A 27269-nucleotide genomic window follows, 5' to 3' on the forward strand; every position below is an offset into this window, starting at 1 on the left:
TTCATATTTTCTGCTGTACAATTTAAACCCTTCATTCTTAATTTCACCTATTCCTTTGTTAGAATTTATCATCTCTACAAGATCAGATTGCTTTTATTCAGGTGTATTAGATCCTGCCCTTTCACTTAGTTTCACAAACACACAATATTTCTCATGCATAAACCAACTGGAAATGAAGCTGTGTGACCAACTTGTCCCTGGGTGAGTATGGGCTACTGACCATTTCTCAAGGGCAGAAATGCATGATACTGTCCTCTACTGTCGCCGGGGCTCCAGTAAGGCAACCTCCACCCATCTTTTTCTACCACATATCAAAAGTCGTATTTTCTTTTACATGTGAGCTCAGGTGTGTTGTCCAGTTGCTGCACCATATTTCATTGTAGAGAAATACTTTCTGTCCAGCTGATTATTGTGTGCTTTAGTAGGAATATTCCCTCCCCCCCCAGCTATTTTATTTTTACAAAATTGAGTTGGCCTTTCTTTCCTCTTATACTAATGAAACAGTGAAATAACATTAATGTGTTTTGTTTCTCAGAAGTGTTTTGGTTTTGTTCCACAAGTTTATTGATGGACAAATGGAATAGTGAAATAAAGGACCTATCTTTAAAATTGTAACTATAATTGCTATCTAGCTGAAAATTATTGATTCCTTTACTTACAGGGTTTATAAGCCACTCCTATCAGCTGAATCTACAACTTTCCAAATCTATAATTTGAGTAAAAAACAAATAGATTTTGTACAGCAACAAAAGTTCTTACCTTTCCCTTTGTAGCCCAAATGACAGGAAAAATTGGAAAACTCCCCCCCCCCGCCCCCACTGGTGCCCAGGAGGGATGAAAAAGAAAAGGAATCACCCATAAAAGGTTGTGGCAAACAGTCTAAACCAGCCTTTCTCAACTAGGTCCCATGGAACCCTAGGATTCTGTGAGGAATTATTAGGTGATCCAAGAGAGATCATGATTAAAAAACAAACTTTTTAAAAAAATTGGTGTGACATGTGATGCTAACTATAGATATAATAATTTTTATGCAGTGGTTCCGAGTTCTGAAAATTATTTTAAGGTTTCCTTAAGGTAAACAGTTTGAGAAAGGCTGGCCTTGACCAAACATCAGACTACCTCAGTGGCCAAAACAGAATGGGTTGAAATGCGGAAAGGGATTTCTTAAGCCAGCTTCATTTCTAGCCAGTTTATGTGTGGAAGTCCAGTAGCTTAAGCAAAACTGTTGGTAGGACATTTCCGCAAGCCAGCATATTGCAATCTTCTATGTAACAGAGTACTAATCTTCCTCTTTTAATTTCCAAGCATTTTGTGCATTTAAAAAAGAAACAACCTCTCAAATAACATTCTTTTTACCATGAACCCCATTTAAGCTCAAACAATGAAGGAGACAAGATGTTTCTGTGGAAGCTCTGTAAACAGTACACTTGAGGTATCCTGTCCTGGCTTCAGCAAAGGGAGAGAAGACCCATGCAACTGGCAGGCAAAGTGTGGACAGCTTGGGACAAGGCTTGCAAGCAGCTGGGTGGGAATGCACACACGCTGCGGAGGGAGTGGAGCATTTAGGAGCAATGTGTTTGCAGCGAAGTTTGTCTGGAGGGCAGCAGACAGGCGGGGGACGCAACGGAAGAGGAATTCGGAAGCAGGAGAGAGAGCGAGTATGTGCACAGCTTACTGGAGGCTGAGGTGAGGAGAAGGCGTAATCCAAGTCAGATGGTCTGTAATCAAATACACAATAGCTTGAAGAGTACCGAGGGATGAGCCAGACTTGGTCAGGAATACGTCGAGGTTGAAGCAAAGCAGGAGTCAGGATTTCACAAAGCATGAAGCCAGATGCCAAACCTACCTCAACGACAGGCAGATTCTGCGCAGTTTAAATCCTCTCCTGCAAAGCTGAGGCTTTTCCTGCTCAGCTGTTGCCAGTAATGAGGCACCGGGCTGGCTTGCAGAGCCAGCATCTTGCCACTTGCTCTTGAGGCGCTTACTTTGACGGGAAGGATGAGGGGCGAGGGAGGATTGCCCTGCTTCTTGGCACCCGTGATGGCCAAAGGAAAATCTGTGCTGGCTGAGGAGGGACCAGGGCCGCAACTAGGGTCTGTGTCACGCGGGGCAAACATGGATTCCGCGTCCCCGCCCATGAGGGAGGTGTTAGCAAGATTGATTGATTTTCTATCCCACCTTTATTATTTTTATAAATCACTCAAGGCAGGGAACATACCTAGTACTCATTCCTCCTCCTCTTTTCCCCACAACAACAACCCTGTGAGGTGAGTTTGGCTGAGAGAGTGACTGGCCCAAGGTCACCCAGCTGGCTTTCATGCCTAAGGTGGGACTCGAACTCACCGTCTCCCTGTTTTTAGCCTGGAGCCTCAACCACTAAACCAAACTGGCTCTTTAATGTATAATTATACATTAAATTAATAAAACTGATTTTAAATCAGTTTGTAATTTTCTTAAATTTAACAGCTTAAGCTACAGAAATATATTACAGTCATGATTGGCTTAAAAATTTTCAATCCACAGTTTTTAATCTTAGTTAAAATTAATTGAATTTAATTTTGTATATGACAGATTTTTAGGGTTAGGAAACAATTGACAAAACATGCAATATCTTGCAACATTATTAGTAATTACATAATTACAGTAAAGAACATTATTTATAATTTATCATCTTCAACATTGTCTGCTTATTATGAAAATTAGTTTAATGAATGAATCATACAAGTCTTTCAAAGATTCAACTTGCAAGCTTTTTTTGCAGCAAAGATTTTGATGATGTCATCATAGCAAATAGACGATGCTCTCTCGTGTTCAATTGAAATAATACTCAAATTTGAAAGTCGATCTTGCCCCATGTTGCTTCTTGAGTAATTTTTAATAATTTTCAGTTTACTAAAACTTCTTTCTTTCGCCTGAAGCAAGAGTAACAGGAAGAGTTAGAAATATCCTTAAGGCTGTGGTCAAGTTTGGATATCCTTCTTCAAATCTGTGTTTGTAAATGAGGCTCAAGAGAGTTGCCGCAGTCACCATTTTCATAGTGTCACCTACTGCTAAGGAGTGGTGTCTAAAACTTTCCACTTCGTCAAGGAATTCAACTTCATTTTTGTATGTCTCTGCTAACTTATGGGCTTCAGTCTTTAAATCTTTCATGTCCATCTTGTGTATTTTATCCCCATTTAGAAAGCCAGACCTGCCATTAATTTCTTCTAGTGCCTGGAACCGGGTTTTTAGCTCATTCACTATATTGTCAATGATTTCTAATAAAGCAATTCTAAGCAGATCCTCCTCTGATAAGTTGGAATTTTCATCTTCGCAGCCTTTGTCAAACATCTTCTTTTTCCTTTTCCGTTTTTCTTGGAAATCAGCAGGTAAATCATTCATCTCAGCAATCTTTTCAGCTTCTGCAAAAGCATTGGATGGGGCATAGTCCCTAGTTGATTCCAAAAGACTTCAAAGACCATGAATGTTTCTGACTGACTTATCTACAGTTACATCAGCTTGTTGGAGACACTGGTTTACAAGGTCAATTTTCCTTAAAATACTATACCAGAAACAGGTAATGGCAATAAATTCAAACTTCCTGATGTTTCCTTGCAAAGAGGTAGCCTCCGTCTTTGTCTCAGGAGTGGAGAGAGGACTGACTGACAATTCTTCCAGGGCCTTGTTAATCTTGTCGAAATATTTATATACAATCTCAACAGCTTCCATCCTTGCTGACCATCTGGTTTTACTTTGGGATTTTAAGGAAAGTGGTACATTTTTAAAAAAAATTCCCACCTTGATGTAGAGGCTGAAAAAAACACATACAGGTAACTTAGTGTTCCAAAGAATGTTTGAGCTTCAGGTGATGATTCAGCAGTATGTGCTCCAACTAAATTCAGAGAGTGGGCTGCACATGGCAGAAAATATGCAAGTTTGTGTTCCTGGAGTATTTTTAATTGTACCCCTTTATAGATACCAGCCATATTGGCCCCATTGTCGTACGACTGCCCTCTGCAGTTCTTCATGTTCAAGCCATCACTTTCTACCTTTTTCAAAATCTCTTCAGTGAGGCCAAACCCTGTTTGTCACTGACAATAAAAAAAATCAATGAAGCTTTCCAAAATTTCTGGTCCACTCTATGTCATTTTCACATAATGAATTATTTCTGTCATTTGTTCGTTATGGCTGATATCAGGGGTTGAGTTGAAAATTAATGCAAAATATTTGGCCTTTGTCACATCGTTCAGTATATCTTGTCTTATTTTCCCTGCTATAATGTCTAGGAATTCATTTTGCCCTTTCCATGAGAAGTAGCTCAATTGCCCTTTCTTATGCTGTTCAATATGTTCATGTAAATGAACATTGTAGTGGGATATCAGTTCAATTGTATTTAGAAATTTGCCACTCCTGGGATCACCAAAGTCGTATTGTTCCTGTGACCCCCTTAATGGGCTTCCTTGTTTTTCCACAACACAATGTAGTACTTCTTTCCAATGACTTTCTTCTTTTGCTATCTGATCTTGAAGCTCTTTGTCTATTCCTCCCTTTCCTAGTGAAGACTCAAGAGTTTTGCAATGGAAAAAAAAATGTTTGTGGCTTTGCGAGTTCTCATGATCTGTAATCCTTTCACTGAGCTTTTTCTAATGTGTGAAGCCCTCTTCTTTAGCCAAAAATGACGAAGTTGACTTTGTCTCACTCAAGAGGTGTGAAAATAACCTACATGAAACACAAAATAATGCATTTTTTATTTTGCTGTAACCTAGCCATGACCTCTTCATGCAATGTCCATCTGGTAGTCATTTAAAAAACCAATCTTTTGTGAGATTTCGGCCATTTCTCTGACTTCTACTTACATCAGGATTATGTTGATTTTCTGCTCTCATTTTTGTGATAAAACATCTCTGAGAATCTGGAATGTTATTTGGCCATGTTCCAGGGTCTTGAAAATCAAAATGAAACTCACTGCTCTGAATCTCCTGAGTTCCTGCTGAAGTTCCAGGAATAGAGTCCTGGTCCTGCATAAGGTTCAATGCTGACGAAATGTTTGGTTCACATGACCTTAGGCTGCCTTCGGTTTCACTTGAAGGAAAAAAATAAAGCTCATTAATATTTTGATAAAAGAAAGCAAAAAAAAATGATTTTAAAAAAATATATTGACAGTTAAGCAAAACAAAGCGTGTTAATTTTATTAACAAATTTTAACTTCAGCATTATGAATATAATAATATGTCATAGTAAAATTTTTAGGGAGCTTAATTACTACGAAATAATATTGCAAGGAAGATTTTTTTATGTGTACATTGTTTATCCACAACTTATTAACTCCTAATTGATAACAAAAAGAGGCCTGTTCGGTCATGTCATCATAAAATGGTTTGAAATCCATAACTCAATTTTGGTTTCTTTTATTGATTATCATCAAAAAAGAGACAATAATGTTCTAGAAATTGCAATATTTTCAACATACCTTTAGTGCAGTCAGTCAACCAAGATGTCATGAAAGAAGATGACCGATGTGCTGCCTTATTTCGTTCCTTTGCTTTCTTCCTGTACTCTGCTCCTGAAGTTTTTTTTAACATTCTTTAATCTTGATTTCACTTTTGTTACTGATACAAACATTGGCAGAGAAGGTTCATGTAAATAGAGAAGTTTAATTGTAAACTAGTGAGTCTGTTTTAATTTTCATATGAAAATATAAACTTGAGATTCCCATGAGAAAATGAAGAATCCAGAAATATGTGTTTGAATAGCTTTTAATAGGCACAATGTATTATTATTATTATTTGTATTTGTATTTGTATTTTTACCTCAACTTTTTAATATGTTTGGTCAACTCAAGGTGGTGAACATACATAACACTCCACATTTGTCTTAAATGTTGTCAGGCGAAGTGCCCATAAAATGAAGCTACTATCTACAGTCTAGGCATGGTGAAAGATAGTCACATTTCCTGGAAACATTTGTCATTTCTGTGCCCATCTTTTAGCTAAAGGATTATGAAGAGTTTCACAAAATGCTTAGAAAGTGGAATTATTGTGGTTTGTCACCAAGAATGTCCCAAGTTGGAAGGAGAAGGATATGCTGTGAAAGCAGAATATTTGGCTACTGGCTCAGAAATGTTTCTGCATTATACTGGGATTTCTACAGTGTTTTGCATGAACATCATCTCTGAGGGTTTTGCACAGCCACAAACTGCCTGTATTTAGTGGGCTGTACAGAGACAATATCTACTCTTAAAGCCACCCATGCTGCAAAGCCTCACAAGGGAAGAGAAATGTTTCCTTCATTAAAGGAAAATTAAATCAATACAATATCATTTTCATTTAGCTGTCTCACACTGGCAATCAAGTGTATCACAACAACCTCACCAACTCTCTGAAAGGAATATTTAAGCAGGTTACTGAAAATTAATCATTGCTTACAATGTGGGAGCCTTCCACTTGCCACTAGGACTCTGTAGAAATATTTATGTTATTCAACAAACACTGAAAAGGTGTATTTCAAGTGTCAGCAACACATATGACCTTGGGCCAGTCACTCACTCTCAGCCCAACTCACCTCACAGGGTTGTTGTCATGGGGAAAATAGGAGGAGGAAGGAGATTTAGGTATGTTCGCCGCTTTGAGTTATTTATAAAAATAATAAAGGCAGGATAAAAATAAATAAATAAATACAAACACTTCAAGGTAAAAAAACAGAGCCATGATTTGCTCAATGAGCCATGCACAATGCAAAAAATTATATATTTACTGCTTCTCCTCTCTTCCGCCCCCCCCAGCATTCATTCTGCCTCTCTCAAGAGCTAAAGATGTAAGAGCCAAAAAAGACATTAATAACCAACATTGAAGCAGTACTTGCTACTGTGAAAGCCCTCATCTCCTCACCCTGAATCAAAAGATACATACCTAAGAATAGCCCTGTCTACCAACAGTTTATTGAAACTGCAAGTGGCAAATTATGATGCCTAAAAATCCTGAAAAAGTTATTCTCTGCTGTCCACTGTTTGAAACTGCTTTGTGCGCGTGCGTGTTGGACATCAGCGCTCTAAAGCGGGAATTTCTGCTAAAAGCCCCTCGCCCAACTGCACATGCTCTCCTCTGCAAAGTGCTGAAGCTGCCGCCACCGCAGTTACGCCGTTTGCGTAGGGTAGTACTCTGCATCGGCCCTGCAAAGGTGGAGGGAGGTGAGGTGGCATAGTTCAGCCACACGCTGAGCGATAGCTCTGCTTCAGCAAAGGTCGGCGACCGGTGTAAGTGGTTTTGATGCCTGGCGTAGCAGAGGCTGGGAAAAGTACAGTCAGTATACAAATACTGTTTTGTCATTTTGGCACCCCCCTCAGTGTGGCGCCACTTGCCCCCCCTAGTTGCGGCCCTGGGAGGGACCCATGAAGGCATCATTGCTGGATTCAGTGGCCTTCAATCTGCCTGCACCTTGGAGCCTGGTTCTGAGGCCATGACATGGGGATGCCAGTGATGACATGACTGATGACATCACAAAATCTTCCTTTGTTGTTGACTCTAATACTGAGTTTTGCTTCATTAAGTAGTAATGGTAGGGTAGGAGTAGGACCATGGCAGAGAGGAATGGAGGCCATTTTTCATCAGGTCATTCATTAGAATAAGAATTCCATCCTCTCTTAGGCCACAGTTCTTAAATTCTTCCTTCCCCTTAAGATCCAACTGATTCCTTCCATCATTTTTCCTCATCATGGAATCAAGTAATCTTCCAAGTGACATGGCAGATTGGGTCATGTCTGATCTCAGCGTTGCAAATTCTGAAGATCGACTCTTCCTCCGGGAATCTTTAGAAACTGTAGCCAGTTCCTTGTCACTTGCTGAAAATAGCATCTGTATAGAAGAGCCTGGCAGTGAGCGTCAGGAAGATCTATGGAACAAGAACAGTTTGGAGACTTGTAATGAGGAAAATATGGAACAATCACAATATAACAGCCAAGAAATAGAATTCAAAAACCTGCTGATATCCGATGAGATAAGGAACCAAATCAATGAAAAGAATGAGGCGGCTTTGGAAGCCCTAGCTAAAGCTGAACTTCAAAAAGCTATTGATTTGTTCTCTGAAGCCATTGAGTTGAACCGAGACATTTCCACTTCTTACATTAACCGTGCCAATGTCTATATGCAATTGCAAAAACCATATGCTGCCATTAAAGACTGCAACATGGCCATTGAACTGAATCCCAAATCAGCAGAGCCATTAAAATTGAGAGGAAAAGCATTCAAGGAATTAGGGTGTTTGAAAAAAGCAACCTGTGACTTTGCTTTAGCTTCTAAATTAGAGTATGACAAAGAGGCCAATGTAGTACTAAAGGAACTAAAATTAGGATTTCACAGAATTTCTGAGAGGCAAGCAAAGTGCATCTTTACGTATAAGGAATCTGAGATACTGGAGAAGATTAAGAAAGCACAGACAAATTTAGAGAATCAAAAACAAGAGCAGAGAGAGAAAGGCACTAGCACACAACTGGAGAACGAAATAGCAAGGAACAAAGAAGAGAAGATAAAGCTAGACCATACTGAAGATTCCCAAGAGATGATAGATGAAAATGTGGAGAGAGTTGAGAAGTGGAAGCAGGCCAGTGAAAACAAGAAAGCAGCTTTGGATGCAGTAGAGAAAGGTGAATTTCAAAGAGCAACTGAGCTGCTCACCAAGGCTATCACATTGACCCCCCATCTTATTAACTTGTATGTTTGCCGAGCCAGTACCTTCCTGAAACTTCATATGCCAACTGCTGCCATAAAGGACTGCAACCATGCCATAAAAATAAACCCCAATATGGCCTTGCCATACAAGTGCCGTGGGGAGGCATTTTGTATGCTAGGTTGTTGGCAGGAGGCTGCTAAAGATTTTGCTTTGTCCTGTCAGCTGGAGTATGATGAAGATACTTATGCCATGCTGAAGGAAATACAAACAGATGCCCAGAAAATAATTAAATGGTGGGAAAAGCCCGAGGAAAGCAGGAACCAGAGAGAATTTAAAGAGCCGATAAGCAGGATGAAAGAAGCTCCTGCAGAGAAAATGCAAGCAAAGAGCCCCCAAGATAAATCGGTTATTTGTGAGCCTTGTTCCCAAGAACAGGAGACAAGAACATTTCACATTTCTGAGGAAAAGACAATTCTGCATAGTAATTCCTCGAACCCTAAAATATTTCCTCTTTATTGTCTAGAGGATCAAAGTAAAGCTTATCCTATGCATGCAGTACAAGAACATAGTCAATTTATGGATCATGAAAAACAAGGACAATTTGAACTGCTGGAAAGAAGGACTCAGGAGGGAGCGATGAGGAAACAAAAATGTAAAGCTGAAGCAGAAAGTGAGGACAGTGAATTGGAAATTGATACTGAAGAGGTTATTGAGCCAGATGAAGATCTTCCTCAGGAGATGGGAGATGAAAGCTTGAAAGTAACAGATGAAATGCGAAAACTAGCCAATGAAAAGAAAAGAGAAGCTTTTGATGCAGTCAATAAAGGAGAACTTTTTAAAGCTTTAGACTTGTTCACAGAAGCCATTAAGCTCAATCCACATCTTACTATCCTATATGCAAACCGAGCCAGGGTCTATTTGAAGCTACAAAAGCCAACCGCTGCAATTAGGGACTGTGATAAAGCCATCCAAATAAATCCTGACTCAGCCCAGCCCTACAAGTGGCGAGGAAAAGCACTACAAATACTTGGCTACTGGCAGAAGGCAGCTAAAGACCTTGCCTTGGCCTGCCAATTAGATTACGATGAAGAATCCTATGCTTTGTTAAAGGAGGTACAACCAAAGGCCCAGAAAACTGCCAGATTCAGGAGGAAGCCGGAGCAGAAAGTTGAAGAGAAGAAGGGTAAGACTCTATTGAGAGGACTCCCAAAAACCTGTAAGAAGCGGGAACGATCTCAAACTACCCCAGTAGAACTAGAAGGAAATGACAAGGAGACCATGGAGGAATGGAGAGAGATTTGGGGAAAAAGCACTGAGGAACAGCAGAGAGTAAGACCAATAGTTCTGACAGAACAGAAGGGTATGGCCCGAGATGACACAGAGTCATTTTTTCAGGGAAGAATAAGGAAGCCAGGTAAATATTTTGAGAAGGAGGAAGACAAAGAAGAAAAGTTCCAAGAGACTTTACTGAACTTTAAGGAGAAGGAAATGAAGCACCAAGCAGCAGTCCATCCAAATGATTTGGAGGAACAACTGAGAGCTCTTCAGCAAGAATTGGATGAAAAGCTTAGAAGTTATCAAGAAGAAATTGATGAAGAAGAAAACACTTTGCAGAGATTATTAGATGAGCAGGAAAAATCACAGCAAAAGGCACTCTGCGAGCAAGAACAGGCTTTTAAAATAATCCTGGAAGAACAAGAGAAAATACAGAAGGCAGCTCTGAAGGAACTGGCCAAGTCTCAACAAGAGGCTTTAGAGGAGCTTGCAGAAGCCACAAAGAAAGCCCTGGAGGAACAGGAGAGGGTGCAGCAGCAAGCTCTTGAAGAGCAGGAAAGGGCTCAGGAGGCCCTGGGTACTCTGGAAAGAGCTCATAAAAAGGCTCTGGAGGAGCAGAAAAAGGTCCTGATAGCTGCCATGGAAGAACAGGAACAAGCCCAGAGAAAATCACAGAATGATAAAAGGATGGCTGAGGCAGCTTTAGAAAAATGGACAGAAGCTCAAAGAAAGGTCCAAAAAGAGCAGGAAAGGGCTGAGAGGCAAGCTATGGAAGAAAGAGAGAAAGCACAAAGAGCTTTAGAAGAATTAGAGGTTGCTCAGAGAAAGGCTTTGGAGGGTCAGGAAAAAGCTCAGAAAACTTTGAAGGCTGTAGAAAGAGCTCACAAACAGGCTCTGGAGGAACAGAGAAAGGTTAAGATGGCTGCCATAGAAGAACAAGAAAAACTATGGAAAAAAACTGAAGAAGAAAAGAAGATGGCTGAAGCTGCTCTGGAAGACGTTTTCAAAACTCAAAGAAAGATCCAAGAAGAACAGGAAAAGGCTGAGAAAATGGCAATGGAAGAGAGAGAGCAAGCTCAGAAGGCCCTAGAAGAATTACAAACTGTTCAAAAGAAAGCCCTTGAGGAACAGAAAAAAGCTCAGAAGGCTCTGGAAGCAGTAGAAATAGCTCACCAACAGGCTATGGAGGAGCAGAAGAAAGCTCATCTAGCAGCCATGGAGGAACAGGGGCAGGGGTGGAAAAAAATGAAAGAAGAAAAGAAGAGGACAGAGACAGCTCTGGAAGAGCTTTTAAGGATACAGCAGAAATTCCAAAAAGAGCAGGAAATGGCTGAAGACAAAGCAGTACAAGAAAAACAGATAGCCCAGAAGACCCTCAGAGAATTAGAGATTGCTCAGAAACAAGCACTTGAAGGACAAACAAGAGCTCAGACAGCTCTGGAAGATGTAGAAAAAGTTCATAAGAAGGCACTGGAGAAACAGAAGAAAGCTCAGATGGCTGCCACTAAAGAACATGAGCAAGTACGGAAAAAATCTGAAGAAGAAAAGAAGATGGCTGAGGCAGCTTTAGAAAAACTTGCACAAGATCAGATTCAAATGCCAGAAGAGCATAAGCAGGCTGAGAAGAATGCAATGGCAGAAGGAGAGAGAGCTCAGAATGCCCTAGAAGAATTAGAGATTGCTCAGAAGAAGGCACTTGAGGAACAAAATCAAGGTCAGGAGTCTCTGGAAGCAGTAAAAATAGCTCATCAACAGGCTATGGAGGAGCAGAAGGAAGCTCATCTAGCAGCCATGGAGGAACAGGAACAAGAATGGAGAAAATTGGAAGAAGAAAAGAAGAGGGTGGAGGCAGCTCTAGAAGACCTTTTAAGGACAGAGCAAAAGTTCCAAAAAGAGCAGGAAATGGCTGAAGAGAAAGCAATGCAAGAAAAACAGATAGCCCAGAAGACCCTCAGAAAACTAGAGATTGCTCAGAAACAAGCTCTTGAAGAACAAACAAGAGCTCAGAGAGCTCTGGAAGATGTTGAAAAAGCTCATGAGCAGGCCCTGGAGGAAAAGAAAGCTCAGGTGGCTGCCATTGAAGAATATGAACAAGCACGGAAAAAATCTGACGAAGAAAAGAAGATGGCTGAGGCAGCTTTAGAAAAACTTGCACAAGTTCAGATTCAAATGCAAGAAGAGCATAAGCAGGTCAAGAAGAATGCAATGGAAGAAAGAGAGAGAGCTCAGAAGGCCCTAGAAGAATTAGAGATTGCTCAGAAGAAGGCACGTGAGGAACAAAATCAAGGTCAGGAGTCTCTGGAAGCAGTAAAAATACCTCATCAACAGGCTATGGAGGAGCAGAAGAAAGCTCATCTAGCAGCCATGGAGGAACAGGGGCAGGGGTGGAAAAAAATGGCAGAAGAAAAGAAGAGGGTGGAGGCAGCTCTAGAAGAGCTTTTAAGGACACAGCAAAAGTTCCAAAAAGAGCAGGAAATGGCTGAAGAGAAAGCAATACAAGAAAAACTGATAGCTCAGAAGACCCTCAGAGAACTAGAGATTGCTCAGAAACAAGCTCTTGAAGAACAAACAAGAGCTCAGAGAGCTCTGGAAGATGTTGAAAAAGCTCATAAGCAGGCACTGGAGGAACAGAAGAAAGCTCAGATGGCTGCCACTAAAGAACATGAGCAAGTACGGAAAAAATCTGAAGAAGAAAAGAAGATGGCTGAGGCAGCTTTAGAAAAACTTGTACAAGCTCAGATTCAAATGCAGGATGAACATAAGCAGGTCAAGAAGAATGCAATGGAAGAAAGAGAGAGAGCTCAGAACGCGCTAGAAGAATTAGAGATTGCTCAGAAGAAGGCACTTGAGGAACAAAATCAAGGTAAAGAGTCTCTGGACGCGGTAAAAATAGCTCATCAACAGGCTATGGAGGAGCAGAAGAAAGCTCATCTAGCAGCCATGGAGGAACAGGAGCAAGGGTGGAAAAAAATGGCAGAAGAAAAGAAGAGGGTGGAGGCAGCTCTAGAAGAGCTTTTAAGGACAGAGCAAAAGTTCCAAAAAGAGCAAGAAATGGCTGAAGAGAAAGCAATACAAGAAAAACAGATAGCCCAGAAGACCCTCAGAAAACTAGAGATTGCTCAGAAACAAGCTCTTGAAGAACAAGCAAGAGCTCAGAGAGCTCTGGAAGATGTCGAAAAAGCTCATGAGCAGGCACTGGAGGAACAGAAGAAAGCTCAGAAGGCTGCCATTGAAGAACATGAACAAGCACAGAAAAAATCTGAAGAAGAAAAGAAGATGGCTGAGGCAGCTTTAGAAAAACTTGCACAAGTTCAGATACAAATGCAAGAAGAGCAAAAGCAAGCCAAGAAGAATGCAATGGAAGAAAGAGAGAGAGCTCAGAAGGCCCTAGAAGAATTAGAGATTGCTCAGAAGAAGGCCCTGGAGGAACAAAATCAAGGTCAGGAGTCTCTGGAAGCAGTAAAAATAGCTCATCAACAGGCTATGGAGGAGCAGAAGAAAGCTCATCTAGCAGCCATGGAGGAACAGGAGCAAGGGTGGAAAAAACTGGAAGAAGAAAAAAAGAGGGTGGAGGCAGCTCTAGAAGAGCTTTTAAGGGCACAGCAAAAGTTCCAAAAGAAGCAGGAAATGGCTGAAGAGAAAGCAATACAAGAAAAACAGATAGCTCAGAAGACCCTCAGAGAACTAGAGATTGCTCAGAAACAAGCTCTTAAAGAACAATCAAGAGCTCAGAGAGCTCTGGAAGATGTTGAAAAAGCTCATAAGCAGGCACTGGAGGAACAGAAGAAAGCTCAGATGGCTGCCACTAAAGAACATGAGCAAGCACGGAAAAAATCTGAAGAAGAAAAGAAGATGGCTGAGGCAGCTTTAGAAAAACTTGCACAAGTTCAGATTCAAATGCAGGATGAACATAAGCAGGTCAAGAAGAATGCAATGGAAGAAAGAGAGAGAGCTCAGAATGCGCTAGAAGAATTAGAGATTGCTCAGAAGAAGGCACTTGAGGAACAAAATCAAGGTAAAGAGTCTCTGGACGCGGTAAAAATAGCTCATCAACAGGCTATGGAGGAGCAGAAGAAAGCTCATCTAGCAGCCATGGAGGAACAGGAGCAAGGGTGGAAAAAAATGGCAGAAGAAAAGAAGAGGGTGGAGGCAGCTCTAGAAGAGCTTTTAAGGACAGAGCAAAAGTTCCAAAAAGAGCAAGAAATGGCTGAAGAGAAAGCAATACAAGAAAAACAGATAGCTCAGAAGACCCTCAGAGAACTAGAGATTGCTCAGAAACAAGCTCTTAAAGAACAATCAAGAGCTCAGAGAGCTCTGGAAGATGTTGAAAAAGCTCATAAGCAGGCACTGGAGGAACAGAAGAAAGCTCAGATGGCTGCCACTAAAGAACATGAGCAAGCACGGAAAAAATCTGAAGAAGAAAAGAAGATGGCTGAGGCAGCTTTAGAAAAACTTGCACAAGTTCAGATTCAAATGCAAGAAGAGCATAAGCAGGTCAAGAAGAATGCAATGGAAGAAAGAGAGAGAGCTCAGAAGGCCCTAGAAGAATTAGAGATTGCTCAGAAGAAGGCCCTGGAGGAGCAGGTAAGAGCTCAGAATGCTCTGGAAGCTGTAGAAAGAGCTCATAAGCAGGCTCTAGAGGAACAAAAAAAAGCTCAGATGGCTGCTTTGGAAGAACAGGAGCAAGCACAAAAAATATCTCAGGAAGAAAAGAAGAGGGCTGAGGCAGCCCTGGAAAAATTGTCACAGTACCAAAAAGAAGTCCAAGAAGAGCAGGAAAAGACTGAGAAGAAAGCGCTAGAAGAAAAAGAGAGAGCACAGAAGGCTCTTGAAGAATTAGAAATTGCTCAGAAGAGAGTTGTAGAGGAACAAGAGAAAGCTCAGGCGTCTGCCATTGAAGAACTTGAGCAAGCACAGAAAAAATCTGAAGAGGAAAAGAAGATGGCTGAGGCAGCTTTGGAAAATCTGTCTAAGATTCAAAGACAGATTCAAGCAGAGCAGAAAAGAACTGAGGAGAAAGACAGGGAAGATAGAAAAAGAATTCAAAAGGCCCTAGAAGAATTGCAGATTGAACAGAAGAAAGCCATAGAGGAACAGACAAAAGCTCAGAAAGCTCTGGAAGCAGTTGAAAAAGCTCAAAAACAGGCCCTGGAAGATCAGATGAAAGCTAAAATGGCATCCACTGAAGAACAGGAACGAGCATGGAAGAAATCCCAAGAAGAAAAGAAGATGGCTGAAACTGCTTTGGAAAATGTTTTAAGAGCTCAGAGGAAATTTCAAGAAGAACAGGAAAATGCTGAAAAAAGAATCATGGATGAAAAGAAGAGTATACAGAAGGCTCTGAAAGAATTAGCAACTGCTCAAAAGAAAGCCCTGGAGGAACAGGAAAGAACTCAGAGAGCTCTAGAAGCTGTAGAAAGATCTCGTAAAATGGCCCTAGAAGATCAAAAAAGCGCTCAGATAGCAGCGATGGAGGAACAAGAAAAAACAAGGAAAAAAATTCAGGAAGAGAAGAAGATGGCTGAAGCAACCTTGGATGAACTTTTAAAAACTCAGAGGAAGTTCCAAGAAGAGAAGAAAATGGCTGAGAAAAAAACCATGGAAGAAAGAGAAAGAACTCAGATTGCCCTAGCAGAATTAAAGATTGTTCAGAAGAAAGCCCAGGAGGAACAGAAAAGGGCTCAGAAAGCCCTGGAGGCTGCAGAAAAAGCCCATCAATGTGCCCTGAATGAACAGAAGAAAGCTCAGATAGCTATTCAAGAACAAGAGCAAGCGTGGAAAAAATCTCAAGAAGAAAAGGAAATGGCTGAGGCAAGACTACAAGAGCTCTTAAGGACCCAAAAAACTCTCCAAGGGGAACAGGAGAAGGCTGAGAAGAAAGCCGTAGAAGAAAGAGAGACACTTCAGAGAAACATTAAAAAATTAGAAGAGGCCCAGAAGAAGGCTCTGGAAGAACAGGAGAAGGCCCAGACATCTCAGCATGCTCTAGGAATTGCCCATAAACAGGTACTAGAGGAACAGAAGAAGGCTCATTTGGCTGCCATGATGGAACAGGAACAAGTACAGAAAAAATCTCAGGAAGAAAAGAAAATGGCTGAAGCAGCCCTGGCAGATCTCCTGAGACAAGTCCAAAAGGAGCAAGAAACAGCTGAGAGAAAGGCAATAGAAGAAAGGGAGAAAGCCAAGACAATGCTAAAAGAATTAGACATGGCTCAGAAGAAGGCCCTGGAGAACTTGTTGACAGCTAAAAAGGAGGCCCTGGAAGAACAGAAAAGAGCTCAGAACGCTTTGGACGTTCTGGAAAGAACGCATAAGCAGGCATTAGAGGAACAGAAAAATGCTCAAAAGAAATCTCAGGAAGAAAGAAAGATGGCTGAGGCTGCTCTGGAAGAATTATCAAGAATTCAGAAAAACATCCATGAAGAGCAGCATTCAGCAGAGAAGAAAGCAACTGAAGACAGAGAGAGAGCTCAGAAAGAGTCAGAAGAATTAGAGAATGCTCGGAAGAAGGCCCTGAAGGAACAAGAGAAAGCTCAAAAAACTCGGGATGTTCTTGACAGAGCTCATAAACAGGCACTGGAAGAACAGAAGAAAGCACTGAAGAAAATTCAAGAAGAAAAAAAGATGGCTGAAACTGCCCTGCAGGAACTCTTAAGAACTCAGAGACAATTCCATGAAGAACAGGAAAGAGTTAAGAAGAAAACAATGAAAGAAAACGAGAGAACTCAGAAGACTATAGAAGAATTAGAAGTTGCTCAGAAGAAGACCCAGGAAGAAGAGGAAAAAGCTCAGAAGGCTTTGGAAAGGGCTCATAAAGAACTCCTAGAGGAGCAGAAGAAAGTTCAGGTAGCTGCTATGGAAGAACTGGAGCAAGCACGAAAGAAGTGTCAGGAAGAAAAGAAGATGTGTGAGGCAGCCCTGGAAGGACTCTTACAGACAAAGAAAAAATTCCACGAAGAGCAGGAAATATCTAAGATGCAAGCAATGAAAGAACTAGAGAGAGCTCAGAAAGAGTTAGAAAAAATAAAAGTAGCTCAAAAGGAGGCCTTGGAGAAAGAAGCCAAAGTTCGGAAGGCTCTGGATAATGTAGAAAGAGCTCGTACTCAGGCCCTAGAGGGACAAACGAAAGTGCAGCAGAAATATCAAGGTGAAAAAAATATGGCTGAGGCAGCCCTGGAAGAATTCTCAAGAGCAAAAAGGCAATTTCAAGAGGAGCAGGAAAAGGCTGAGAGAAAAGCAAGCAGAGAAAGGGAAATAATTCATAAAAAACTAAAAGAATTAGAGATTGCTCAGAGGGTGGCTCTGGAGAAAGAGGCAAATGCTCAGAAAGCTTTGGATACTTTGGAAAAAGCTCATCAGCTGAGCCTGGAGGAACAAAAGAAAGCTCAGATGGAACTGGAACAAGCACAGAAAAAATATGAAGAAGAAAAGAAAATGGCTGAAGCTGCTCTGATAAAACTGTCAAGGGCAGAGAGAAGGGTCGAAAATGAGCAGGAAAGGACCATGGAAAAAGCAATGGGAGAAACAGGAAAGACACAGAAGGCCTTAGAAGAACTAGACATCACTCAGAAGAAGGCGCTGGAGGAAAAGGAGAATGCTCAGAAAGCTCTTGAAGTGCTGGAAAGGACTCATAAACAGGCACTGGAGGAAGAACAAAAAGCACAGAAAAAATCTCAAGAAGAAAAGCAGTTGGCTAAGGCTGCCCTGGAAGAACTCAGAAAAACTCAGAGAAAGTTTCAAGAAGAGCAAGAAAGGGCTGAAAAGAAAGCCATGGAAGAAAGAGAAAAAATGCACCAGTCCCTAGAAGAATTAGAGATTGCTCAGAAGAAAGCTCTAGAGGACTTGGCAATAGCTCAAAAGATGGCCTTGGAGGAAAACGAAAGAGCACAGCAGAGGGCCTTAGAAGAAAAAAGGGCAATACAACTGGCTATGAAAAAGCTGGAGACAGCCCATGCTAAAGCCGTAGAGGAGCAGCAGATAGCACAGAGGCTGGCCTTTGAAGAACAGCAGAGAAGTAAGAAGATGTTTGCTGAATTAGAAGAATCACGAAGAAAAGCCCTGGAAGAGCAAGAAGCAGCAAAAAGGAAAGCCATAGATGAACAAGTAAGAGCGCATCATGCTATAAATGAACTGGCCAAGATTCAAAGGGAAGTTTTGGAAGAACAAGAGCAGGCTCAGAATATGGCCTTAGCAGAACAGCACAAGGCTGAGATGATGATTAAGGAGCTGGAAGGAAGGCAGAGAGAAGCCCTGAATGATCAGCAAAGAACATGGATGAAAGCCTTTGACGATCAAAAAAGAGCTCATCTGATGTTAGGGGAATTTGCAAAGATTCAAATGGCAGAACAGGAGAATGCTCAGAAAAAAGCAGTAGACGGGCAGAAGGAAGTTCAAAGAGCTGAAGAAAAACTGGAGAAAGCACAAAATCAGATCTTGGAGAAAATGGAAAAAAAACAGCATAAGTATGCAGCACAAATTCCAGAATCTCTTCTTAAGTCTGGGAATGAAGAGGGCAACGCAGAATGTGGTAGTGAATTTGAAGAAACACAAAAGAAAGACTTGGTCATAATTGGTAAAAAGTTCTATGAAGTGCCAGGAAAAATTCTTAGGGATTTAGAGAAGAAGGAATACCAACAATCCCTTAGGAACAGAGGGTATGACAAGAATTCTTGAAGTCCATTCCCAAACTCTGTTCTGGACTTTTTCCAAACTGATTAAACTCTAGAATTCTGATCCTAATTGAAAGTCAGAGAAAGGATGGATCAATCGTAAGGTCATCTGCAAGCATTGTACTGATGGAAATAAAAATGGGAAGGAAGAAATAAGAAGGGAAATGTTTCTATTTTTAAAGGCTCTCTCCCCATAAGCAGTATACTTTGTTTAGGATTAAATTAACCCACATAGCATCAGTCCAGGTACAGATTCTTATAAGCATTCAGGGTTTGGAGATGCTTCAGGCAATTTATTCATTGGCTGGAGGCAAAACTGCAAGTTGGCTTTTTCTCCATTCATACAATTCAAATATTATTGGAATGTTTGAATTCAGTAGATTTTTAAGACAGGAACCATTTAAACATTGACCAGCAAACACATTATATATTTCCCCACCAGCATCCAGCCTGGATTCTTTTTATACATACCACAAAATTAGAGCATTGATAAAATAAAATTACTGGTCTTTAGATTCTCTAATTTGATTCAATTAAATTTTTAAACACATCTCTGTGAAAAATTCCATTAAAAAGGTGTTGTTTCCTTTAATAAGGTAAATGGAAAGTAATTAGAGTCTTTCCCTTGGAACTCTCTTAATCTGTATGAAGTATGTAATCTATAGATGCTCAATTTTTTCATACCTTTCAATAGCGAGAAGAGAAGGTCTTTGATATACTTTCAAAAGAGTATCAGATTTTAAAGAAAAGCTGCCTTTCATAAGAGTGTGTAGGGTTGCCCACTTTATTCTCTAAAAGTAGATGTGAAGAGTAGATGTATTTTTGTCATCAAGACATTTCTTTTGAAGTTATAAAGAAGTAGACTTGAGATTTCTAGGCAACAAATCTAATCTTACCTATTGGGGAGTGAGCTTAGCGGGACTTACTTCCAAACAAGTTAATTTGTTTACTTATTTATTTTACTAGGCTAACATGCTGCTCCAAGAGCTGATCACATCTGAGTTTCTTACACCAACTATACATAATCAGGATTAAAATAATCCCCAAATATAACCCAAATAAAAATATCAAATATACAGCTCACCAAAAAGTGTTGCTCCCACAGATTACCTGTACAATACCATCCGCAAAGCACCAGAAGAGCTTTCAGATTTGCTCGGCGTGATGTCGTTCTCGCCATCCTGTTGGAGGGAGGGTTCTAAAAAGACCACAGGAGCTGTGGCTCTGCCCTTATGGTGAGGGGGAAATTGAACCTGTGGGTCATGTGTTGCTGCACTGTACTATATCACAGAAACCTGCGAGACAGAGGTACTCCCCCCTGTACAGTACAGTAGCTGGGCAGGTCAGAGGCTGATTAGCTTAGTCTCTTGCTAGCTGACCGGGTCTGTGTCAGAGCTATGATCAAACGTAAACAACTCCTCCAAGTGAGGCGATGCTGAGCCTTACCTAGGTTCCCTTAACTCAACAGATGCTGTAATCTTTCCCTCCATTCTCTTTCCTCCCGCCCGTCCTTTTCCCCCCTTGACATATACACATACCATTCTGGGTTTTACTTTTGTCATTTCTTTGTTGTAGTTGGTTAGTTGAATCTTGGGTTCATTTGCGTTTAATACTTGCTAAAGCCCTACTAGGGTTTGTTGGTAGAAAAAGGTGTGACAAAAAGTTCGTGTTGGTTCCTCCTATCCTGTTCCCCCTTTAGTGCTGTCTGCGAATCTTGTATGTGATGACAAACTAGATCCTGCACCACAGACTCTGTGACACATGCATTTACTAAGAACATTTCTGTGATGGTTTGCTATGTCAAAAATGCTAATGCGCTGTATTGAAACTAAAGTAAATACCAAAATTGAACAACAAGATGAGGTAATTTTTTAAAATAAGACATTAATAGCACATTAATAATACTGAGATATCAGAATACCCTTACTTGTTTCCTGAACAAAGCAGTTCCTTTAGAAAGGGGCATTTCTCAGGCAGGGCACTACTAGTGAAAAGGCCCTCTCCCTGATAGTTACTTGATAAGATTGAACATTAGTACTGATTTTACAAACAGAACAACAGATTTCAATGAGTAAGTTCACTGCTGCCTTTTGAATGAAGATTTTTGTTGCTGTCTTTTTTTTTTTTTGACATTTTAAAAATGTATTCAAAAACATTTTTGTAATCTTAGTAACAGGAGTGGTTAATTTGTTCAGCAGTATAGGTGCCCTATTTTTGTCATTGGACCCATAAGCATTTCTGTATCTTTGTACATTACTGTATACGATAGATACAGTGGGGGACCAGGTGAGCTTCAAGGTTCCCTTCCTGTGCCTCAGTGGAAAAATCTGTTCCAGTGTGTGTTCTGCCCTACAGCTGTAATCAGTTATTTCTGCCACAGTACTATGTCATCTGCATACAACAAAGTTACAATATGCCTGTCTGCCAATTTTGGAGGATAATATTCTTAATCATATTAAACCCAAAACCATCCAAATAGACATTTATTATTTTTTATTATACCTTAATAATCTTTATCCAAATCTTTAAAAATAAATGAAATCAAACCCTAAAAGCAGTTCAAATAAATGTTCTTAAACTCATATCCCACTTCAAAATAAACTAGCGCATTTACATATCCCCACAATGCATACAGAGCTTTTTACTTTAAAAAAATTGAACAACCCAACTGCCCCCCCTCAAAAACTCCAACTTCTCTTCAGGGAACCTCCCATACATAATACCCCTTCTTTTCCATGGCATTCCACCAGAAGATCAATTTCACTTGTGGCTTGCAACTCGCTCTCTCCCTTCAGTTTCTTCAACTCAACTATCCAATCTTCATCCAGCATTTCAACAGAAGTCCCAATCTCACTCTTAGAAGAGACATTTCTGTCACTGTTAAATTCTTCAGTTTTATCCACGACATCCCCAGCTAAATGACACATTTTAGACCTCCTCTTTTCCACAATGTGCTGAATATCTTGCATAAAAACTTGGTAGGAATCAGGCAGAATCTGTTTAAAATCTTGGTGAAAGTCACAGAAAATCAGTTTAAAATCCTCCATGTCTCACACAGTAGATTATGGTGACCCCCAGGAGCTTAACCAGTGAAAGTTGAAGATATGAAAGAATTCTGGAATGTGTTTACCCAAGCAAAAGTGAGATATTCAAACAGTTCCCCAGGGAAAGTAGAAGCAGAAAACTGAAAGTTCAAATCAGCCAATTCAACGTCTAGGAAAATGATAATATCCTCAAATATAGTACAAAAATAATAACAGGGAGACAAGTATTTCCGCTCAATCCTCCAAAATATTTGGAGGGAAAACAAAGTCCAAAACTTAAAAAGAATTTTTAAAAATTAATCCCAAAAATAGCGATAAGCACCAAGAGACCCCACTTCTCCTTGCTATAGAAAGCCTCTCTTACAGTATGCGTACTTAAAAGAAATATAAATTGGGTGATTTAGAAAAGGGATGGCCATTCTTAGTCTCCTTTTAAGGCTACAGCGCGGCTTGGAAAATGGTAACATCCCAGCCTCCCAGCTAGCTTTTACCAGTCGAACGCAAACATTGTTTGTGATCTGGCTGCAAGCAGCCGTCCAGAGGACAAATAAAGTGATTCCAGGTGTTTTCCTTTTTCTGGAACACACTCCTGGGCTTCAGGAAAAACCTGCCTGAGCCTTAAAAAGGCTGCCATGTTCTCAGTTCTGCCTGCTGAGCCCGCGGGGACAGCTGTTCAGTCCACCATGTCCCCACTGGAAGTCAGTAAGAATAATAGAGATGGCTTCTGCTTTATTTGTAGAATAATTTTATATTTCTTTTTGGAAATTAACCATTTTGGTAGGATACTTAGCTTGTATGTGGGACTGACGGCTTTGGTGGGTGAGCCGTGCTAGGGATGGATGGGAGAGTGGCTGTAAAAGCAGCTTTGGATGCCAGGTTATCTGGTGTGGTCGAGCCTTGAGGCCAGTGCTTTCTGCTGAGTCCAAAGAGGAGGGGAAAGTGCATGCATCGGTCTCCCCCCAAGAGTATATTAAAAAAAAAACCTTCAGAATTCCAAAATGCTTCTTCTGATTGAGATCCAAAGTAAGAGTTTAACTGAAGTTTAGTTTTGGCCAATTAGATCTTTTTTCTCAGACAAGCATCTCCCATGACAGGATATACAGTCCTTGGAATCCTTAATGGGATCTTTGGGTGTGAAGCTTGGGGGCTTGCTCCTTAAGAAATTTTAAATCTAAAATCTTGGGTTCATTGAACTAATTAAGTACTTATCTACATGTCCCTACTCTTACATAAATACTTTTTTTATTCTTTCTCTGAGCTTGTTAATTGTAGGGTAATATTTACATTATGTTTCTTAAATAAAAGATAATAACACAATAATATCATTGAATATATCATGTGGCAGTGTCTCAATTGACATCTTCTTTTTCTTTTTACAGTGGTGGCTAAACACATCAGGAAGACATTACTTTATATTTGTGCATGGTAAAAGAACAGATCGTTGTGCACTTTCTGGCTTAATTGTCTATGTAGATCTTCGTCTTTTATTGCTTGTCAATATAAACTAGATTTTAAAGTAAAATTTGTGTGATACCCTATTTGGTTAATGCAAACACATGGAGGTTGACTAATCAACACTTGAAGCTTTAACCTTGATAAACTAGCTGATGTGAGCTTTCTGGGGAAGAGCAGATAGCTTACGAAGCATCCCATTTCTTCTTGGAGGTCGGGAAAACATCAGTGCTGGCTGGAAGAAACTGAACAGTATTGGGTAGTTTTCTATATAAATGACTTTCTTACACTCACGTACTTCGGATTACCACTGAAGGTGCCCAACTTCTGTCAGTCTTTACGATGAAAAAAAAGGTGTACACTTTGCTCCCCATGGGCTGTTAGAAGCAAAAATATAACTAACAAACATATTTTAAATTATATCTTTATTAAGGCAAGCGTAGGGCTAATTTGCAATGTGGTATTTGTTGACATCACTTTCCAAAACAACTGATCCATTAAACTTTGGCAAGTTTGAGGAATTGCTTTAGCTCAGTATTTGTTATTGTGGTTAATGCAGAGTAGAGCCAAGGTAAAGTATAATTAAAATTGCTTACAATGTAAAATTCATTCTGGTTTAATTTTATTGGCAGAGACATACATGAGACTTAAGTTTAGCTCTCAGCTACCACGGGATCAGGAGATAAAATACACGTATTAGACACTATACATGCAAACACACATAAAGAGAAATATGGTCCCTAATAGAGCAGAGGGGGGAAAGAGTGAGTGAAGTCAGGCTCTTTGCTTATGCACAGATGTGTATGGAGAGCTGCAGGTGGCTGTGTGTGTGTGTGTGTGTGTGTGCATGTCCCCTTACAATATCTGGTTTGCACTGCATCCTCTAGACTAATTTTACATGCATTCAGTGTGTGGCTATTTATTAGCCAGTAGCTAATAGGAGGCACTGCTTATTCCAAACCAGTAGCAAAGTTTCCATTTTGCTAAAGAGTTTGAGGCATAGAAACAGCAGATAGAATAGAGCATGGAACGTTGTACATCATACCCATTTCTGATTACCAATCTTACGTGAGTTAAAATAAAGCAACATCTCTATTCACTGGTTACAGGCAGAGTTATCTGAAAATGCATCCACTTTCAGGCTTTAAAACAAAAGCTTTTAAATACAGATTTGCTCCAAAAAGAAAAACATCATAAAATCTGTGGCATTCAATAGACTGAAGCTGCATTTTTTAAAAAACAACCATATAAAATGTTGATTTTTTTATAAAAGCATAATGAAATACTGTAATTGCAATATAAAATTCTCATTTGGCTGGTGGTTGAGAGAGCAGAAAATTTCACCTTACATTTCAAGTTGGACTATGTAGAGTGACAATCTTTCAAGCACTCCCTTTATCTTTAATTCCCATTGTCCAAAGCAAAGGCTTGTCAGTTTCAACGGTCACTATCCCAGTTTCATCGTAAGTGTTTGATGTGCTGACCAGGGTCCCAAACTTCAAAATACTTCTATCTGGAAGTAAGAAAAAAGGTTAATTCAAGATTTTTTGTCACATCATTTCTACTCAGTAGTATTCACACACAGGTAGTCCTCGTTTAATGATGGTAACTGGGACCGGCAACTCCATCACTAAGCAATGCGGTCATAAAGCATGATGTCATGTGACTGCACCAACGTATGACGGCAGTTGTGGCAGTTCCAGTTGCCGTTGGTAGGGTTGCAACGGTTGTATTAAATTTGAAGAGATTAGCATTTCCCGCACATTGAATCTTTCCGCTGATTTGAACCTTTAGCTTTCTGTCTGCGCTTTCCCTTGAGAACAGTCTGCTATTTACTCTCACTTTTTGTAAACAGCTTTCAAAGTTTCCCATATCTTTGACTTTTGCTGATTAAGTTCCTAGGGGGTGCCATAATCTACTGTGTGAGACATGTAGGATTTCAGCAGATTCTTTCTGACCACCAGGATTTCAAACAAATATCTTCTGACTTTTATCAAACCATTATGCAAGATATCCAGGACATTGTGGAAAATATGAGATCTAAAATGTGCCATCAGTTGGGGATGTGGTAGATGAAACTGAAGAATCTAAGAGTGATAGAAAGCTTTCTGTTAAGACTGAGATTGGGATTTCTGTCAAGATGCAGGGTGAAGATTGGTTAATGGAGTTGGAGAAATCTAGGGGGGAGAGTGGTCTGCCAGCCATAAACAGGGTTGATTTCCTGGTGGAATGCCATGAAAAGAACCTGGAATTTTGGAGGGGGGCAGCTGGGCTGTTTGATTTTCTTAAGAAGAAAGCCCTGTGCGTATCTTGGGAATATGTAACTGCCCTGGTTTATTTTGAAGTGGGATAAGGGTTGAAGAATGTTTGTTTGGTTTGCTTTAAGGATTTGACTTACGTTATTTGCCTTTAAAGATCTGGATTTACTGTTTTGAATTGGTTTTGTTTTTTGTGTTTATTAAGATTTTGGGTTATTAAGATTGGGCTTATTAAAATTGTTATATCATTAAATATAATAGCTGACAACTTATGGGCCTTTCAATTTGATTTATATTATAGTAGACAGAAATGTATAGAATAGTGGTAGGAAGGGAATAATTAAATATGTTTTACCTTTTGGAGGAGAGAAAGATTTCAGGAGGCTTATATGAATTTTTTTTTAATTTTAATATAAGGGGGAGGAGTAACTGTACTTAGTGGTTTTTATTATGTGTTAAAGGGGAATGATTTATAAAAAATAATGTGTTTTGGTTTAATATAGAGTAAGAGATTGATTATGGAAATTCTGTATATCCTTGCTGTTAAAAGTTGGAAGCCACATCTTTTTGTAATTTTTTTTTTTTTAAATTCTTCTCTTGTGTTTCTGCACTTTTTTAGTTTATCTTTTTCTGTAGTTTTTTGTTTTCATTGTAGTTTTTATTCTTTCTTTGAAACACAATAAAATTTTCTATTAAAAGAAAAAAAAAGAAGCCGGCAGTGAAGATCGCAAATGGCAATCACATGACAACCGGGCGCTGCAACATCGTAATTTAGAACTGGTTGTCGAGTGCCCGAATCACGATCACATGGCCACAGGCACACCATGATGGCCACAACTACAAGGTCCCATCGTAAGTCCTCCTCGTTCAGCACTGTTATAACTTCGAATGGCTGCTGAATGAGTGGTCACTCAGCAAGGACTACCTGTAATGGTAAACATGCTTATTCAAATATGGGGCTCCCTTTTGATGAAATTTGCTTCCAAATCATGGTGCTGAGAGCATCTTACATAGAATGTACTACAGGCTGTAACTGCCATGGCTCCTCCCAAGAATTTGGGATTTTTTGGAATGTTTGAAATATGTTTCTTTAAATTATACCTGACCAACCCTCAGAATTACAGAACAAATCGTAAGAGTATCAGTTCTTTTAAAATCAAAGATATACATTCCAATCATCCTGGCTGGCAAGATTTTAGAAAACATTTAACCTTTTTAAAAAATAAAGCAACCAGAAAAATATCTGTTTAGATTTTTATTTCCATGTTACATGTGTGCTGCTCCCCATTCTGAAAAAGAATTATACGGGCTCCCAAATCTGTAGCCGAGGCTTTACTCTGAGTGTGGTGCCTCAACATTTACTACAACAGCGTGAGGCTGCCTGAAGCACCCCAAAGAGATGCTTTGCCAGCAAAATGAAGTCCGTGCAGAGATAGCTTCTGAAGCAACCCCGTGAGCCTCTCAAAGGATGCAGCTGCTTTTGTGCTTCAAGGAGAGGTGTTTTGCTTGTGCTAATGCACTTTGCCAAGCACCTTTTCTGAATGCTTTGAATAGCTTTACTTTCTTTATCTAAGGTATAAGTACTGTACAGTATAAAAGCTAAATTAGTAATAGCCGTTTCTGTCCAGTAGGTGGCCCCTTTCAGCTGCCTTCAGGCAGAGTGTTTTTGTTTTTGTTTTGTAAAACACTAGGGAAAAATAGAGGAAATAAGATCCCACTCACAATTCATATAATTCTTGTGAACGAGTGATTATATGCCTAGCAAACGTTTCTTATCACTGTAGCTAAGAATATAAAATACAAAAAAAATTGAACCATGGCCTGGATTAAGGTAAGGCAGCAAAACTGACATTATGCATCCTGGAAGCGACACTGTCCCCACATTTTCTACACCAAATTCTTCAGTGGCAATTTATAAAGGAAGGAAA

The 27269-nt window shown here is 40.0% G+C and overlaps 2 protein-coding genes and 1 long non-coding RNA gene across 5 annotated transcripts in view; 2 read left to right on the forward strand and 1 right to left on the reverse strand.

The window, feature by feature from the left end:
* The first annotated feature begins 7689 nt into the window (after window positions 1-7689).
* Window positions 7690-18591, forward strand: LOC134498055 (trichohyalin-like). Its single transcript, XM_063304186.1, has 5 exons — window positions 7690-10495; window positions 10793-10917; window positions 12931-14571; window positions 14968-16386; window positions 17452-18591. The coding sequence occupies exons 1-5, from the start codon at window positions 7690-7692 to the stop codon at window positions 18589-18591; spliced, it is 7131 nt and encodes a 2376-aa protein (XP_063160256.1).
* A 2018-nt stretch (window positions 18592-20609) lies between these two features.
* On the forward strand, window positions 20610-23153 carry LOC134498063 (uncharacterized). The gene is made up of 2 exons (XR_010067984.1): window positions 20610-20658; window positions 23011-23153. It is a non-coding gene; the product is annotated as an uncharacterized LOC134498063 (long non-coding RNA).
* Window positions 23154-23491: 338 nt separating this feature from the next.
* Window positions 23492-27269, reverse strand: part of TPK1 (thiamin pyrophosphokinase 1) — a 311687-nt gene continuing 307909 nt past the window's right edge. For all 3 annotated transcript variants that reach the window (XM_063304195.1, XM_063304190.1, XM_063304191.1), the window contains one exon: window positions 23492-24596. In XM_063304195.1, the coding sequence (XP_063160265.1) occupies window positions 24466-24596 (131 nt within the window). In that variant the 3' untranslated portion in view covers window positions 23492-24465. The remainder of the gene's footprint in view (window positions 24597-27269) is intronic.

Source organism: Candoia aspera, chromosome 4 (genome assembly GCF_035149785.1).
Source record: "Candoia aspera isolate rCanAsp1 chromosome 4, rCanAsp1.hap2, whole genome shotgun sequence".
Lineage (NCBI taxonomy): Eukaryota > Metazoa > Chordata > Lepidosauria > Squamata > Boidae > Candoia > Candoia aspera.